Source organism: Rutilus rutilus (assembly GCF_951802725.1).
Source record: "Rutilus rutilus genome assembly, chromosome: 8".
NCBI lineage: Eukaryota > Metazoa > Chordata > Actinopteri > Cypriniformes > Leuciscidae > Rutilus > Rutilus rutilus.
Genome location: NC_140222.1, coordinates 26,685,861 through 26,705,060, shown reverse-complemented (window position 1 = coordinate 26,705,060; position 19,200 = coordinate 26,685,861). Strand labels below are relative to the sequence as shown.

At 36.4% G+C, this 19,200-nt stretch overlaps 1 protein-coding gene across 1 annotated transcript in view; it reads left to right on the top strand.

The window, feature by feature from the left end:
- sbno2b (strawberry notch homolog 2b) overlaps positions 1–19,200 on the top strand; it is a 41,926-nt gene that overhangs the window by 5,268 nt on the left and 17,458 nt on the right. The window contains exons 2-4 of the mRNA XM_084417267.1: positions 3,492–3,656; positions 4,664–4,743; positions 10,042–10,159. Coding sequence (XP_084273393.1) covers positions 3,555–3,656; positions 4,664–4,743; positions 10,042–10,159 — 300 coding nt within the window. The 5' untranslated portion in view covers positions 3,492–3,554. The remainder of the gene's footprint in view (positions 1–3,491; positions 3,657–4,663; positions 4,744–10,041; positions 10,160–19,200) is intronic.

The following is a 19,200-nucleotide window of genomic DNA, read 5'->3' as shown; positions in this document are numbered from 1 at the left end:
GATTATGGAAATGTTCTCCAAATGTTCCCCAGGAACAAGTTATGGTTTTTCTTGGTTATGCAAATGCGTCCAGTTTTATTTTATATGCAGAAATCCTTCAAACCTTCCCCAAGGAATCTTGATTGTTTTCATGTTTATATTAATTAAAATCGCGAAAACAGATTGTGGCTCGAGTTTCCATGACCATTTTTAATGCCATAAACATCTAAACATTCCTGAGAACTTCTAAACTAAACATTAGAGGGACCTTTTTTTAGCTTTAGCGTCACTAATATTGGAAGATTTACTACTAGACCGTGGCTCCGATTTGCTCTCATGTCATTTTCAAAAGCCCACATTTCTTCTTATTTTCACTCATATATTATTTAGCTTAATGTTGCCGATATGCTGAACAAAATTAATCATTGAGTCTTTTGGAAAAAGACTTCATAAAGCCGCCAGCTACGCACATCCCTTTTAACGTGGTTTAGCTTTGAATAGCCTCCATTGATCGTAGGTTCTGAATGACATCGGTAAACCTCTGAGATGGCTCTCTCCTTCAATGAAATGAAAGCCCGGTATGACTCACAATGACTTCATTAAATTCATCCTGCTGATGCTTGATAATACTAAATGTCCCACCCAGCTAGACAGTATTGCCTGTAATCGTGATTATACAAAGATATAGGCTTGGTAGACTCTATAATACACCCTAAGTAGTGTAGTTTTCTTTTGAATGAGTCATTTAGAGTATTATGTCTGCCATGGTTGCCATTTGCCTCCAGCTGTTTAGAACTCTGGAACAATCTGTAACGTATAGCCACTGTGACTTTCGATCAAATTAATGCATCCTTCCTGAATAGCAATATTAATTTAAAAGCTGACCCGAACTTTTGAACGGTAGTGTATGTCAGTGCTATGTTTTGCGTGTGACGGCACTAGCAGAGTAACTCTTTCCCCTCTTGAATATTTAATCCCTTAATCAATGTGTCTAGCTCTGCCATTGCAAACACGTTTGGACGCACTTAGCATGCTTAGTTTGTTTCTCTAATTGCATTAGCTTCGACTGTTTCCAAACAAGTGTCAGCATGATTTTCCTCTATCTCCCGGGATCGTCTGCCCTCGCAAGCTCGGCTTTCCCAGCCTGTCATGCGAGACCCGTTGAAGTCAGTCTCTGTGGCCAGATAACACACTTGTTTGGCTCTTCCTAGCGTAGTCGCCTGACAAGACCTTTACCCAGAGATGAAGGACTGAGATAGACCGAGAGCAAACGAGGACACAGCACCGGACCACATAAAGCAAACAGAAGATGAAAACTGTGCCTGTTTGCTGACCTCCTCTAAATCAGTGTTTAAATCACAATCTCTCCTTACTTGATTATATGCATAAACTGTTACAGAACGAGTTCCTCCCTTCTAGATAATTTCACTCATCAGAACATCGTGAACCCTGATAAAAGTGTGAAAGCTCACAAGGATGAGCGGATTACCGGAGTCACACGTTCCTGGATGACTTCCACGTGCTCCCGCTCGCCGTGACGCATCAGAATGTGAGCGGTGGCCTTAACTAACTCTTTGAGGGAAACATGGGAAACCCCTGATGGTGATCCATGCCATGCCGCAAGCCTGAGGAATTTTATTCCCATTACATTATGCATGTTTCCTTTTCTTCCCATCCCCTGAAAGACGAGAGATCCCGTTGCGAGAGATCAGAGAAGATTAGTGGACCCGCGTGAGGCATCCATCAGGTCTCGCGCCGCAGGCACCCTGCTGTAGCAACAGTCTCATGCGCTGAGGTCACGGAATAATCTCCTTAGCTTTTGTAATTCACACCATCTGCAAGCCTCCGATGCGATTATCAGACGGGCACTTTATGTCCAGATCTGAAACCTTAGTTCTCTTAGCTCGGTTGGTTTTGAAAGCCAGACCGATGGATTTTCTTTCTTGTTTGAAGGAATTCCCCCTCCTTGTCACCGCCGGTGCTGATTTTCATCCTATTTTTAGCATTTCCTCCTGAGTAATGAATCCTTTTGGTGAAATACAAAACGTTCAGAATGCCACATGTCAGGTTTGCGACACGATCAGTCGAAACGCAGCAATTCTTCTCTCCAATAATGTATTTTTCTTTTTAAACCTATCCTATTTTTAAAAAGGTTCCTTAAGATTACTTTCTCACTAACTTGCTTTAAATACTAACTTCTCGTTTCTTTTTTTAACGCTTTATTTTAAACATTCGAAATAGTGGCCTCATAGCGTGCATCAAGATGCACAATGTCGGGTTTCAATTGGAGTTTAGGCTTCCTTCTCTTTCATTACAACTTCCCAGTTTGTTTCCTTCAATAGACCTTTTATGTGTTTCTTATTAGTTTTCTGGAATGTACGTTTCGTTCCTATAAAAATATCTATCCTTGGTGCTTTCTCATCTTTTTTTTTCCCCCTTGTCTTCCAGTAAAGATAATGGTGTTTTACTGGAAGAGGACATCAACTCAATAGTAATCAGTATTGATTGTCCTTTGTGGCAAGGGGTTAGATAGATGGACACCTCCTCTTACTGGGATGCATTGACTGCCCAGGCATCTGACGGGGTAAAAAATATGGACGCAACCTCTGAGTTTGTGGAGTGTTTTTATAGACAACATGAAATCAAAATAATCTTGTTTACTTCCTTAATAGATGTGCCTGGACTTATTGTGCATGATGTAGGCTATCAGTGCACGTTATTTTAGAGAAAAACTAAATATATATCATAATCTTAGACTTTTTTCAACTTTTCTATTCAGCTGATGTAATCGTAATCTTTAAAAACAGTAATTAAATGTTAAATGTATTAATAGTAATGATACTCAAAATGAATATCCTTTTTCTTGACTGTATATGCTGTGATGGCTAAATTCACTTGTAGTTTTTCAGTGTTTAAGTTATTTAGACAAAGTAGTATAGAATTATCTTGGTTATCAGCCTTAACATGCAAACGGTTCACTGGCATATTATCTACTTCCTAACGAGAAACACAAGTTGTTTTGTGCTTCAGGCTTCTGAGAATTTCCTTTACATTTCAGTTGTTGTCCCTTCATGTGATACCAAGATGTTTGTTCTCTTAATTTGAACTGCTCCATGTCTCAATTTTGTATCTTCACAATGAATTCTATTCAAATATTATCCTTTTGTACGTAAGAGCAGCCACACAAGTCTCAGGTCGCATAGTCAATGAAAGCCTTCATCAATGAAAGCCTTCACAAAGGTTTTCGTGTGAACCTTTATGCTCGTTTGGTTGATAATAGATCTATTCACAGTGTTTGGAGAGCAGGAATGGATTATTTTAAGGTGTATTTCACCTGTTAATAACAGTGTGTGTTGTTCCAGATGACTATTTGTGTCATTTGAGTCTTTCTTCCTGCTTGAGGGTATTTCTCACAGAGTTTTTACACTGACAGCATAACTGATTCATTATGCTCTCCCACTTGATTTTCCACAATTATGGACGTGCTGTGTCTCCTTTGTTTGTGTGGTTAGGTCATGGTGTGAAGACATTGAGCGGATCACTCAGGTTTATACGGTGTGCGAGACTGCAGTCTGATGCCATCGCTCTCAATTCCGCCTGCTATGGACGGGCACAGCTTCTCACATTCGGATGGACCTCAGCTGGATGCCGGGGGGTTCGTCCTGCCACCCCCTATGGTAACTCAGAGCAGCTCTCTTTCATTTCGCATCATGTCTTAACGTGTGAAAGTGGTCGCACCAATCAAAAACATGACCTAGGTTCGAACCTGCAACCTTTTGGTTACCAGCCTAGATTGTTAACCACAACACTACACCACCCTCTTGGTATAGGATCAGCACATTTGTTGCGGCAAGACAAAACTCTAAGCTACTGTACCTAACAAATACTCATAATCATAATGTTCATCACTAGTTTCCTTTTTCAAAAACTAAGGGCATTCGTTCTGATATCTGGCAAAACCTCAAGAATCTGGTGTATGTGGGTGACACTCAGAATGACGTCTTTGTGGTCGCAGAGTCATTTTAACAGTTGGTAGTCACAATTTCTGATAAAGTGATGCTTTTTCTAGCTGTTTCATTCGAATACTGTTATCACGAATCTTGTATTGTGACAATACCCAGTAAAAATCAAAGAAAAAGATGGTTTTAAAGTGGAAAAAGGAACTGTAAGTTAAATATTTGGGCGGTGTTGGAGTACAGTAATGTCGTCACTAGTGTAAATATTTGTGCAAATGAAGGGGGTTTCCTGTGGACTCGCATTTTGGGTTTAAACAGAATGACTCGTTATTTTAATGCAGGCTACATTAGGCTCTTCTCAATAGTTTAACGGTTATGATTTTTTTTTAATTTCATTTTAGTTTCAGTTTTATTTTCAGTGTGTTCCTTCTTAGTTTAGTTTTCACTTGGTGATTGTTAGTTTTAGTTTTATGTGTAGGCTAGTTTTTCTAGTAAATTGCCTTTAAAAATAGCTTTAGTATTTACATGTAAAAATGCATGTGCCATAATTTCCATATTTATTTTATTAGAACTTTAGTATAACATTTTCATATCCGCCATTTATTCATTATCAGCCATAACATCATAGTTTTATCTACTTTTTTTAGCTCATGGTAAAGGCCAGAACTAATACTGGTGCATTCCTACCTAATCTTTTGCCTCTAAACCTTTCACTTCCTCTATTTCAGAGCCACGTGTTTGCTAACAACCCTTGGAGCTTCCCCCATCAAACCTACAGCTTGCCCTGTCCTGTGCAGTCTGAAAACCAGTAAGTACCCAGACCTCTGTCTAATCATCATGATAACTGAAGGATGTTTGGCTTGGAGTGTTTTCCAAACCTGGAGGAAACCTAAAAGTGAACATGAAACCAAAACTTAACTCTCTTAACACGTGCTCCTGGTGTTATTGTGCACATTATTCCAGAGAAAAAAATAAATTTGTCTTCGTAATCTTCCATCAAAATCTAATAAAATGACTTTTGGTGTTTAAAGCCAATTTGCTTGTTTTTTACTATCCAATCAATCCCTCGCATATCATCCCAACCTACATTTGTATTTTGTTTCACTCTGACCTGCATCTGATTATGAAAGTAAAGTGAGTTGCTAATGACATTTGGTGTTGACTTTAAAAAAAGCGTGTTGCCATTGTATTATGTCTGCCATTTCCAAAGGGGAAGACCATTTGCAAGTTGACGCAGTGGTTTTGACCTTAAAGAACTGTATTGTATTCGTAAGCTTGATACAGAATGTCACAACGTGTCTATTCACATCTACATGACACGATAAGACGCAAGTGAAACATCCCTGACCTTGACATGACATATGATAGAAACTTCATCACCTGACTGGGTCTGTAACTTTAGTCGACGTGGTGAAGCCCTTGGCACCATAATGACTTATCCTAGAAATCTGCTTTGTTGCCCATTTGCGCTAAAGACTTCGTTGCTTTTGTTTAAGAAATCATTGCATAGTTAAATGCCAACTTTAAAGGGATAGTTTGCCCAAAATGAAAATCAAGTTGTCATTTAGTTTTCAAAACTGTTTGACTTTCTTTCAATCTTTCTGGGGAACACAAAAGAAGATCATTTAAAAATGTTTATTTTCTTTCTTTTTTTTACAATGAAAGTCAATGGAGTCCAAACAGTGTTGTTTTTGGACCCTGTTGACTTTCATTGTGTGTACAAATATCTTTAAACATTCTGAAAAGTAACTATTTTTGCTACTTGCTACTATCAAAATCTCTGACAAACAGCTCAAAAAATGTATGCAATTCGCCACACTAATGACGTGTCATCATTCGGGAGTCGTTGCTGTGCCTGATCATTTCATGTGATCCAAGTGCCATCAGAGGTCACGTGACCGGAGGGGTGTTTTGTTTACAGAGACTGTGGGAAGTCCTCTCTCTGTATTTGTAGCACACAGTAGCGATTTGTTGAGGAAATATGGCACAGGGAAAAGAGACAGATGAGATATGTTTGCAACTGAGATATGAGAGCCTAACTCTGTGTGTGCAAAGGTCAATGTGTTTGAAAACGTCGAAATAAGGGTCTCGGTTTTAGAAAGAATAAGTTTGTGGTTGATGCTAGCGTCAGTGCTACATCCTGTCCACCCACTCCTTGGTGGAAAAACAACTTGATGCATTCACAGAATTTCATCGCTAGCAATGTGAGAACCTTTAATGGTGCTTCGGCTTTTTTTTTATCATCAGCTTTTGTAGACAGAATAGGAAAATACCAAACTTCATGGTTATTAGTTTATGCTTCATATTACAATTTTCCCAGTCTGAGCAAGACACCAGATACCAGTTTTCCCAATTTAATGAGTCATAGTCAATCAGATGATTCAAACCTCTTGGTATTTTTAGTTCAGACAACATTGTTATTATATTATATTTTTCAATTGAAGCAAATATATTATTATTGTTGTTGCTATTATTGTTATTAATACTAATAATAATTTGATACATTTGAATAATTTAATATATTTTAATATTGTATTGTATAATATTAATATTGTGTGTGTGTGTGTGTGTGTGTGTGTGTCTATGCATAGGGGTGTAACGATACCGTTTGGTACGAGGCTTTCGGTTCGGTACGCGTTACAAACCGAACGATTCATTGGAACATTTTTCGAGACGAGACGAACAATTATTGAACTAGACGAAAAAATTCGAAACACACACGCTACAAACTATCCCCACAGCATTTAGTGGACACTCTCATCTTTCTGGAAGAAAAAAACCCAAAAATTTTAGTAAAAGCACAATGAGTTCCCTATAAAGACAAAATTGTTATTTTCTTTGTATTGTTTTTTGTTGTATATGCTACTACAAAGACACCCCAGAAGATGGGTCAAGTATAGCTCCATCATTGTTCAAAGTAATATAATGAATAATAATAATACTTTTTTTCCATTTCTGAATAATTATAATTAATAAAAATGCTAATAAAAAAAAGATAATTATGAATATAAAAACTATTTATGATACTGATAATGATAATAATAATAGCAACATTGTTATTGACATTAATTTGAATTATTATTATTATTATTATTATTATTTAAAAAAATACCAAATAATAGTAATAATGGTAATAATACATAATAATTAAAACTGAATCAGTGATAGTCACCCAGACAAGTTGGAATCTCGCTGTTAGTCTCAAATAATACTTCTGGTGCCATGTTTAATTTAACACAGTGATAACAAGCGTTGATGGATAGTTTTACAGTCTGTTCAACATATCGTAATGTGTACGTGGTTGTTGAATAGTCAGTCTATGAAGGTGTCTAGACTTGGATGATGAATGTTGTTTACCCGACCGCCACACTCCGTCTGAAAGCATTAAAATAATCAGACCAAAAGACTATATACTTTATTAGCATTTATTTACTAGCCTGACAATTATTTTACAGTCCATTTCCCTCCACCGTTTGCTGCAGATACAAGTGATTTTTCTCAGAGGGATGTGATTACACAAGACAGAGACGGGGCATTATGGGATGAGTTCAGTGTTCCAGAGGTTAGTGCCGAGTGAATTGTATTGTGTTGATGGAATGTGCCTGAATCGATGTGCCAAGCTTGCGGTGCAATATTAGAAGAAGGGGATTTCCATATAACCTCTGAGTCTGAGGATATTTAAATATGGACCATTTTATTTGAGGAACACAAATGCGCTGAACTGCAAATTCGCTGGCTTTGTAATTAAAATTAATTATAATATTTACTTTATAGTGTCACGTAGTGCCATATTAGTTTTTAAGAGTGTGTTCAGACTTGTAGTTCGGTTCACTTGGTTCGTTTGGTCCAGACCCAAAAAAAACCCCCAGCTGATTTAGCAAAATTTTGACCAGCTGAGAACTCGTGAAGAGCTTTTAAGATGTGCAAAAGGAGTCACACATTAATGAAGATCTGCTGTGAGGAGACGTGGTTCTGGCGCCGTACGCGAATATGATGAGAAAAAAACCATCCGTCCTTTTTAGGGTCTCATCTTCTGACATCATGTCCTGTTTTTGGTTCATTTAGATGCCTTTTGTCCTTGTAGCGTTCGTATTTCAGTCAAACCGCACCAGAGTTCGTTTGGAAGCGGGCCGAGACGCATCTTTTCAGCGGTTCGGATGGCAGCGTTCACACTTATTCAGATGAACCGCACTAACAGAGCAATCGCACCAGGTTTCATTTTAAAAGTCTGTGAAAAGTCTTTTATCAAAATGCAACAGCTTTCACCTGTTTATCTGATAATGTAGCCAAGTCAGTATGAGCAATCAAATCCTGCACACATTAGGTACTGCGTCGTATTCCATTTCACTGATTTCAGATTCACCAACACGTTCTTTTGGTGTGTGTTCATTCAAAAATACGTAACAAAACTACACTAATAGTATCAGAAGTTGTCGTCCATTTCGGTTGGATAAATCATGATGCATACACTACCGTTCAAAGTTTGGGGTCGGTACGATTTTTTAAAAATGTTTTTGAAAGAAGTCTCTTCTGCTCACCAAGGCTGCTTTTATTTGATAAAAAAATGCAGTAAAAATCTTAATATTGTTATTTAAAATAACTTTTTTTTTTTTTTTGATTATATTTTAATGTAATTAATTCCTGAGATGATTTTCAGCATCATTACTGAAGTCCTCAGTGTCACATGATCCTTCAGAAATCATTCTAATATGCATATTAATATTATTATCAATGTTGAAAACAGTTGGGCTGCTTCATATTTTTGTGAAAACGTGATCTATTTTTTTCCTGATTCTTTGATTTATAGAAAGTTTAAATGAAACAGCATTTATTTGATATAGAAATCTTTTGTAACAATATAAGAATTTTTTCTGACAAAAAAACTTTTGAACGATAGTGTATATGTATATTATTCATACAATGGGGGCTAATATCTTATATTTTTAGAATTTAATATCATTAAAAATAATTATAATAATAATATATGAAGACTTCAGATGCAAAAGCCTCTAAGTGCCATCTGAAATTTCCATCTAGAATGATAATTTTTATCAAGCTCGTATATTTAAGTTCAGTAATTTCACTTTAATGACAATTAATAGGTCATTTTCATTGCCATTAAAGTGAAATAAGTGAACATAAACATACAAGCTTGATAAAAATTATCATTCTAGATGGAAATTTCAGATGGCACTTAGAGGCTTTTGCATCTGAAGTCTTCATATACATTTTAAATATATTATTATATTTAATTACTGTTAAATACTTATTCATTTTGCATCATAATGCCTCTTTTACATTTGTTCAAAATCCCATACCATTCTGTATATTTAGAAATTTTGAATCCCAGATGTTGGAAGTTGTCTGGAAGTTGAAGTCGCATGCCACTGTGTGTGGTTGTGTGTGTGTGTGTGTGTGTGTGTGTGTGTGTGTGTGTGTGTGTGTGTGTGTGTGTTTTGTCATAATTCATCCTACATCAACTCATTTAAGAGCAAAGGTTTCTGTTCTCTGATCAAGTCACATATTCCCAATGGCAGCTTGCTGTCAAAACAGTTCAAATGTATTATCCTAACTAGCAACGCAACAAAAATATCCACCTCGGAATTAAGCTTCCTGAAATGTAATGTGGTGATTTCCGAACAAGTTAGAGACAGAGAACTGAAAGTGAATGTCACATGACGTGCATGACTCATAAGGTAGTTAATGAATGAATGTCACCTGATGGTATGCCGTTAGTGGAGACACTGATATCTAAAGCCTATACAAATATACACATTTGTGAGCTTAACTTTAAACACATAGTTCACCCAAATTGAAAATTTTGTCATCATTTACTTATTTTTAGTCTCTTTAAATAGGTCTTTTAATGTGTCATTTATATCGACTTGTTTATAATGTGCACAAGTCATTACTCATTATGTGTAAATGTTTTTTTATGTCCCATCCTGACTTTTTCGGTCACGTAGCTGTCATCAGGATGTGATGTGTTTGTTTTCATGACACAAAAAACTGTGAATTTCCTTCTTCCTTTTTTGTTTACTCTACTCGTGATCCATCACGAAACTATGTCCTAATGCTGCTCTTTCTTTTATTTTGTCTCTCTCAGGCAGCACCTTTTCAACGGCCCATCAGACATGTTCACGGAGTTGTTTCCCAACGGCATCAGCGACTTCGACTTCGACTTCCCCACCCTGGATCTCTCTCGGAACGGAGACCTCTCTCAGGTAAGGCCCTGCTGTTCGGGATGTTGGCGTATCTCAAAGGCTTTGATCCTCCTTGTGTTGCGTTCACAACTGATGAAATGGCGTCTAGACGGGATGAAGACTCTGTTTGTCATCTCACAAAGACTCGTTATTGATGAGCGGATATTGTAACGTGGCTATTTGAGAATTAAATATCTGTAGTATCTTTTCTTTTTTGTTGTCTTTTTTTGTGTTTGAGTGGATTAGACAGGAAAAACATGTTTTTGCTACTAAATAACGTTTTAATTATGATTATTTCCATAATCAAGCATATCTATTTTGGTAAAAATTGAGATCAAGATTATTTCACATAATAAAGAAAACTTGTCTTTTTAACAGTTGATTTCCTTTAAAGGGAAAATGGATTTCATGAAATGGATTTTTTTTTTTTTTTATATGTTCCTTGAGGTTAACTTATATTGATTACATTTTTTTGCACAAAAAAACTAATGTGTATGCGAAGAAAATATTGTTTTCAATCCCCGCTCTGTCTGAAATGATCATTTTTAAAGGGATACTCCACTTTAAAATGAAAATGCTGTCATCATATAGCCTACTCTACAGTGGCCGAGAGAGCTCAACGCGCTGCAACTGAAGAAAACACATGCAAATAGAAAAAACACCCGCAAATTAAGAAAACATCTTCATCAGTTTCACAACACATGTGTGCTCCAAATACTCACAACACAACCAAATACAGAAACGCGCTGCAAAAGTTCACAACACAAACAAATACAAAAACGCGCTGCAAATAGGACAGAACACAACGGAAATGTTTCCGGGGAACCCAATAAGTGACGGACGGACGGCTGGGACGTGCTTATTGCTCGTGAGCTTTACCTATGCCCTACTCTCTTAAAAGGGCAGACGGCAGAGCCCTTGAATTGGGCACTTTGGAGGGAGCGGGGCACTTGTGTGCCATTATGTTGATGAAGGGAGCAACGAAAGACAACGTAATTTACTCATTATTTTCACCTGGGATGTTCCCATGACAACGCAGCGCGTGTCCATCAGCTGAATAGCTGTTCTTACCAGAAATATAGTATTATTGCTTTTAACATAACTGTTGCAAATAAATATACATTTTATACAACAAAGTTTTTAAAATATGCGTTATATCTGTGTGTGAGTGTCTCAACTTTAAATCTTGCCGTCTCATATTTGGACCCTAGCTGCATTCTAACATTTCTTATGAAACTTATTTTAACATAACATGACAAAATGTGTACAATGTAACTGATGTATAGATTAATGTCTTTCCCTCATGTTCTTTTTCTGTCTCTTTTTTTATTTTTTTATTTAATTATTTTAGTCTTCAGCTCATTGTTCTTTTGAGTATTATGACATTGAACATATTGTAAATACATTTTGTATATTGTATACAAAGTTGTAAGTCATAAACGTGTCATCTCTGTATGTTTTGCAAAAAAATTAAATAATAATAAAAGAAGACAGCTGTAAGCACGTCCCAGCCGGGTCCGTCACTTATTGGGTTCCCCGGAAACATTTCCGTTGTGTTCTGTTCTATTTGCAGCGCGTTTTTGTATTTGTTTGTGTTGTGAACGTTTGCAGCGCGTTTCTGTATTTGGTTGTGGTGTGAGTATTTGGAGCACACATGTGTTGTGAAACTGATGAAGATGTTTTCTTAATTTGCAGGTGTTTTTCTATTTGCATGTGTTTTCTTCAGTTGCAGCGCGTTGAGCTCTCTCGGCCACCGTACTACTCACCCTCATGTTGTTTCAAACCTGTGTGAATTTCTTTCTTCTGCTGAACAGAAAGGAAGATATTTAGAAGAATATCAGTAACCAGACAGTTTCTGGTCTCATTGACTTCCATAGTAGGAAAAAATATATACTATGGAAGTCAATGAGACCAGAAACTGTCTGGTTACTGATATTCTTCTAAATATCTTCCTTTCTGTTCAGCAGAAGAAAGAAATTCATACAGGTTTGAAACAACATGAGGGTGAGTATATGATGACAGCATTTTCATTTTAAAGTTGAGTATCCCTTTAAGGGGCGACTCCTTTTAGGCTTGTCAGTAAGCGGCCACTGTTATGATTATCCAACATCATTGCATAGGAAACAGTATCAACGGCCACTCGCTATTGCATGGGGGCAAATGTTTTAAAAAATGTTATCCATATAAAACCGTCATTTACAGACAATGCATTATAAAATCGTTTACTTACAGCTGCTGTCGGACCTGCTTAATTTTTCAACAAAAGTTTCTTTGCGAACTCTTTACAAAACAAAATGCTCCGAACAAACATATAATCCTCCGACGCAATCCGCGACATCGTTAAAGTAAACCATCCGCTTGTTTCCGATGCTGGGATCCTCTGAAGTTACAAACTGGACGCGTCAAAGCTAACGTTCATTCACTCTTCCATTTGTCCTGTTGTCGACAGACTCAAGTACGTGGAGTATGTCAGAAACTGAATGCACATCTGTATACTATATCAAGTGTAGACAGTGTCTGTGATTATAATGGGTTCTATTTGCTTTTGATATGACGATCACATCCAGTGTAGGCAAGTGTCAGCCATTAAGCAACTGAACGCCAGTGGGCGGGGCCTATGGTGCAATGATGTGTAACTATTCGTCGATTCTTGCTCTAAAGGCATATGCAAATGTATTTGCTAGGGCTGTGACGAGACACTTATGCTATTGTTTGCAGCCTAATTTGCGCTCATCAGGGAGCTCGAGTTTTACTTTCACTTTCAAATTTGCGATCGCGCGTACTCCGTAGTGGAGGTGCTGAGCGCGCATTCTACAAGATAAGGGGTCGTTCACACAGAATGCGTTTTTTGCTTTATAAAACGTGAGATGGGGAAAAAACGCAAGGTCTCGAGACGCATTTTGTAAAAGTTGAACTGATTTTAACTTGAGCGCAGCGTTTTTAGAATGCTGTCATGCGCAAGACGCTGCAAAAGATGTAAGACGCGAGCGCAACATTATACACATCCGTCTAGCGCGCGTTTACATAGAAAGACATTGGAAAAGTAGCGCATTGGAATGGAAAAACGCATTCTGTGTAAACCGCCCCCAAGACATTTATCAGACTCTCTGTTGAGCAACGAATCCTCCGCCATCGTCACACGATCAGTGCTGGATGAGCAGAGTAGACGTTTACAATAGTTTGTTGGTTACAATGGTTTTTATTTTTATGAAAAACAGCAAAACGACAGTGAATATGAATGTAGCGGTGGCATACTCTATGCTGATTTCACCCTCACGCTCCCTAACAACTTTTTTTACTCAACGAGAAATCTCGTCATGTTTTAGTCTCGCGAGATCTCGTGGCACCAGATCTCGTCACACCCCTAGTATTTGCCCATGTGACTTCACAGATTCCGCAATATCAAAAACGTGTCATTAAATGCTTTGTTTATAATGAGGAGGTTTTAAGCAATGAAACTGGCAGGATGTTTTAGTGATACAAGGAACTCTTACGGCTCGTTTCCACCGAGCGGTACAGTACAGTGCGATTCGTGACGGTAAACCCTGATCCGCCTTGCGTTTCCACTGCCAACAGTACCCTTACTTGATAGGCGTGGTGTATGCCGGAAAGTAGTGATCGACGTCATTCTCACGGTATTGTGTTTCAACTGTATATTAAAAAATGGCGCCTCTTGTGTTGATGAGTGATGATTCTCTGCCAACCAATCAGCGTTCTGCAGTAAGTCTAGCTCCACCCTTTAGTACCGGACTGCTGTGCTAGGGTCCCAAAAAAGTGGTACGGTACAGTTCGGTATTTTGGTACCATTCACAACTTCTGACAATCAAAACGGAAATAATTGCGTACCGTACTGTACTGTACTGTACCGTACCGCTCGGTGGAAACAAGCCATTATATGTCAAAAGATCAAGGCAAATTTGATTTCTCATGTCATGACCCCTTGAAACATATAGTTTGTTGGACAGATGAAAAATATATGAAAAATGCAATATAAAATGCAACCGTATTATCATGTAAGTTTACAAAATAAATAAACGTATAAGTGCGTCCAGTTGCACTCTATGGTACTTTGTCACAAATGTATCCGTCACCACTTGTACAGGTTTCATGACATCCCCGTGTTTTGTAATGAAAGCAATATTTTTTCGCTGGAGTAAAGAACAATATTTTGAAAGTGCAAGAAACCTTAACCCCAAAGAACCATATCAGCAAAAGGGAGCTCTTCATGTAAATATTGTTCTAAATATAAAACAGGTTTTTGAACAGGTTTTCCCCGTCTGCCACTGTTCCCCGTCTGCCATGCTTCATTCTTCCACTTTCATTTCTATGAAAATTCTATTTCTATAAAGGTGCCTCCCAAACAGGACCATAAGTCTGTTAAAAAACACATGATTAATTTCACTGTTGTCACACCTTATTCCCATGACATTTGGACCTGAATCCTGCCACCTATAAGTGGAACATAATGGGAATTAAATCTGGATCCACCCTTCGACAAGTTTTTTTGGCAGCGCTGTAATCGCCTCGCGCTTTGACACTGCAACAGAATTGCTCAAGCAGTGGTTTCAGGTTCCCGCCTCGCCATTGCTAAGTTTACTTGAGTGTTTGTAACAGGAACATTACCTCAGCGACTAAATAGATATAAAACCTATTTCAGTCTCAATGGGTTCAATGGGGGGTGGAGACTAAATAAAGCTATATTAAGGCATATCGTCACCTGTGTAAGAGCAAAACATCAAGTGAAGAATTCAGACTGGATGAAAAAGCTATCAAAAAAATGCATTGAATTATATTTATTAGATATATTAAACTTGACAAATATTGATTAAATATTTTATCAATAAAAAATATAGATTGTACATGTTTATTAGTTATTATTATATTATTTTGAATATACGATACAGTATATCAATTTTAAATCATTCAGTTTTCAGTATTTCCAATATTCAAAATATTTCTTTATTATATAAATAAAAATAGTATTGTAATTTTATAATTAATTTTGACCATTTTATTATGATTAATTATCATATTTTTATCAAGTTGAAAATCATATAAAATCATTTGAATAATTTCTTTGAACAAATAATTGTGTAAATATTTTATATATACATATTGCGTAAATGGCTTTAAATAAAAAATAAATGTTTTAAATGTTTGTCTTACTTGTCCCTCCTCCAAGTTTCTCAATGTCTTAATGATTCATTGTAACAAACAGTTAAAAATAAAACTGAAATAAATCCAAATACCCAAATTTAATGCTTTTGTGAGTTTAATCAGCAATGCTAAGGTCATAAAAATAAAAAGCACATTTTTATTAGTGTCAAATGAAATCTAGCATCTGCTCTGGCTAACGTCGGGGTTTCGGTCTAGTTCAGTTGCATGTTAACATGTCTGGGTGATTCAGACTCAAGGAAGGTGGATGGTGAGTAAGACCTCCTTTCTTGTGGTTAGTGCCATGCTAGCCTTCAAGAGATCACACAGTCATGGTGCCCAACTGCTGCTAGGGAAGACTCTCCATCACACTGACACTAGGAAAATAGACCTCATGAGGTCATGGTAAGAGAGCGCGGAGCACAGCGAGCCCTCCAGAGGAGTGCAGCCTAATATCTCCATATTGTGTGTGCAAATCTAGTTCGGCAGACTCCATCTGTAAATAAACTTTAAAAAGCTGTGAGCTTGTTCAGGATGTAGTTCCTCATCATGTGAAGCTCTCTCAGGATTTCCTCTTTTTGTTTAGACACGAGTCGTTGTTTACAGGATGTATGACCGTGCGATCAAAATAAAGACAGACCACACATCTTTTAGCCTCTCACCCACAACTTGTTGCACTATTTAAGATGCACATGTTTGGTTAGTGATAATGGGTTCTAGTTTTCCAACAACTGAGGAGTGATGTTGACTAGTTTATCCATCTATTTATTTTCTCTCTCTCTCTCTCTCTTTCTCTCTCTCTCTCTCTCTCTCTCTCTCTCTCTCTCTCTCTCTCTCTCTCTCTCTCTCTCTCTCTCTCTCTCTCTCTCTCTCTCTCTCTCTCTCTCTCTCTCTCTCTCTCTCTATATATATATATATATATATATATATATATATATATATATTATTGCCAAGGAGAAATTAATTTGTATATATATATATATATATATATATATATATATATATATATATATATATATCTCACACACACACACACACACACACACACACACACACACACACACACACACAGATACACACATACACACATACATACATACATAAACACATACATTCATACACACACAGCACACATACACTCATACAAATTATTTTCTCCCTGGCAATAATTAATTATTTTTATTATTATTATATTATACTACTAATAATAGTATTAGTTGTATTATTAATATTATTTATCAATTATACTTTTATATATATATATATATATATATATATATATATGATACATTATAGATATAACTGATACATTGTGATAAATACATTAAAACTAAATTGATAATAATAGTATAATTTATTTGTTGTTATTTATTATTGTTAATTTATCAATGTATAAATTCTATATTTTATAAATTGGATATATGATTATGCTGCATCATGTTTTGTAGTGTTTTTCTTCAGCATTATGATATTTATACATATTGGATATTTATAATCTATCTAAAAAGATTTTAGGCTGCATGTTAGCCTGGACAATGGATGTATTAGCCTGGACAAATTTCTATGTATTTGAAGTTATGGGTTTGTTGGCATTAATTTATGCTTTTCCATGGTTCTTTTTTTATTGTTTAATATTTAAACCACATTGACATTAGGTAGGGGATGTGAATGATCACCCAGTCTGATCTCGCATCAACTTTTTTTCTTTTTTTTTTTTTTCTTTTTTTTCTTTTTTTTCTTCTTCTTCTTCTTTCTGTTGGTCGTCACCCGTCACGTGTACTGTAGTCATAAGTGTGCAGCTGTGCAAAAGCACAGAGTTCTCCTGAACCCAGCCGAGTGCATGAAGAGTCTCCGGCTAAACTACAAAGTGCTCTGATTCTGTACACGCTCATGCATGCAACCTGCATTTATAAATAATACGAAATTTAGTCATGAATGCAGGTGCATTACAAATGCTAAATAGTGATTATTATTTCTGTTAGTTGTTGTTTTTTCTTGCACAGCTCTGCATTTCGCTTCTGATTGGCTAAAAATATTCTTTTTAAGGAGAAAGGAGGCGTTTTCATGAGCTAAAGTGCCTCTGTTTCTCGAGTGGAAGCATTCCTCTTGTTTTCTTAGCTTTGATGGGCATGTAAGAAGTCAGTGTTTTACAAACTAAAACAACTAAAGAGATCTTACCTGAACACTACCAACACAAGAGAATGTGAAACCACGGGCCAACCACAAAGCTCACCGACCTACATGCATTTGCATACTCTTGTCACAGGCACGTTTTGTAGTGCATGCATCATCATCATTTTCGTCGTCTCTGGGAGTGTCTTTTGAAAGACTTTTTTTTTCTCGCGAACTACTTAAAGCATTTGAACAGAGATTAATTTAAATGTTTGAGTAGGTTGCCAGAACCGTATTGCCATAAGTGGACTTTAGAGGAAACGTACAGTCGTTAATTTAGCCTACTCCATTTAGACTTAACTGGAAGTCTTTTGCCTATATACATCTTCCAAGGAAGGATGATTTATCTTCCTCATTGCATCATTTAATGTCAATCACAATTTTATGTACTTCCCAGCCTTGCATTGGTCACTGTGTAAAAAGCATACATTTTACTAAATATATATATATATATATTTTTTTTAACATGCATGTATTTTGTGTATATATAACGCATGTAAAAAAAAAAAAATATATATATATATACTCCATATGAGCTGCGAATGATCTGGATACCCAAGCCATTCCTGGATTCCCTAATTAGTATTAACACTATGAATTACTATAAATTCCCTTATTTAAGGTGTATCATAAAGCTTACATGATAAAATGTTAGTAATGCGTATGTAACTCTCAGTCGTTTATTTATTTGCCAAACGACGGTAATTTTCTTCAAATGTGCCAGTTACGGAGGGTTTCGGTAAGCGGATCCACAACAGCTTTGGCGCCTACACTCTGTTGTTATGTATCGTCATCACTGTCTCTCGTTCTCATTGGTTTGCTGGCATATGAGGGATTTCATGTGCTAAAGCCGTCCGCGAATCGTTCGCCTAAGCGGTGCTGGTACTGCCGGATATCGATCAACGAAAATCACGTTTTATTTGATACAAAACTAGATAGACTAAATCAAATGAAAAAAGTAATAACTGATTCTATTTTCATAGTATTCATTTTTTTTTTTTTTTTTTTTTTAGGAACTTTTTTTTTTTACCAAAACTTAAACTGTTAAAGACAGACCTACTGTAAGAAAACCTACTGTAACTATCCAAAGTTGTTAATCGATAGTCTATGCATTTATTAAAGTCATTCATTTGCATTATTTCAGCTTGTTTTTTAAAAGAATAATTATTTATTTTTTTATACTTGCATTTATTCTAATGATATTTTTACTTATATTTTATTTATAATAAGCTACTATTATATTATACTTATTTTTAATTCTTAATAAATTAAGGCAGACATTTAAATTGACACCTGCCATGGTGTTTCTTATTTGTCGGCGGATGCGCCGTACCGTTTAAAGGTGAAGCATGTAGTTTCTGCCACATTAGTGCCACCTAGAGGAATTACAAAAATACTGAATATTTTGCAAACGCCCCTCAACTCAACATAACAGCTTTTACAGGTGCTTGTGAAGGCATCAACAGGTAAATGTAGGCTACTTTTAATAAATGGTCAAATATATTAGGAAACTTCTAGCTGTGTTGCCATGTGTCATGAGAGTAAGTAACTGAGCAGCTAACACACTGTCTAGAGTGAACGCGCTTATTATAAACCAACATGCACCTGGTGCATTTTTGACATAACCAGCATACCCAGTTAAAAAAGTCTCCACTTGCCATGGATATATATATATATATTTCTCAAATTTGTCATATTTTTATGTATTTTATAAAATTTGAACCCTCTGGTGCTGT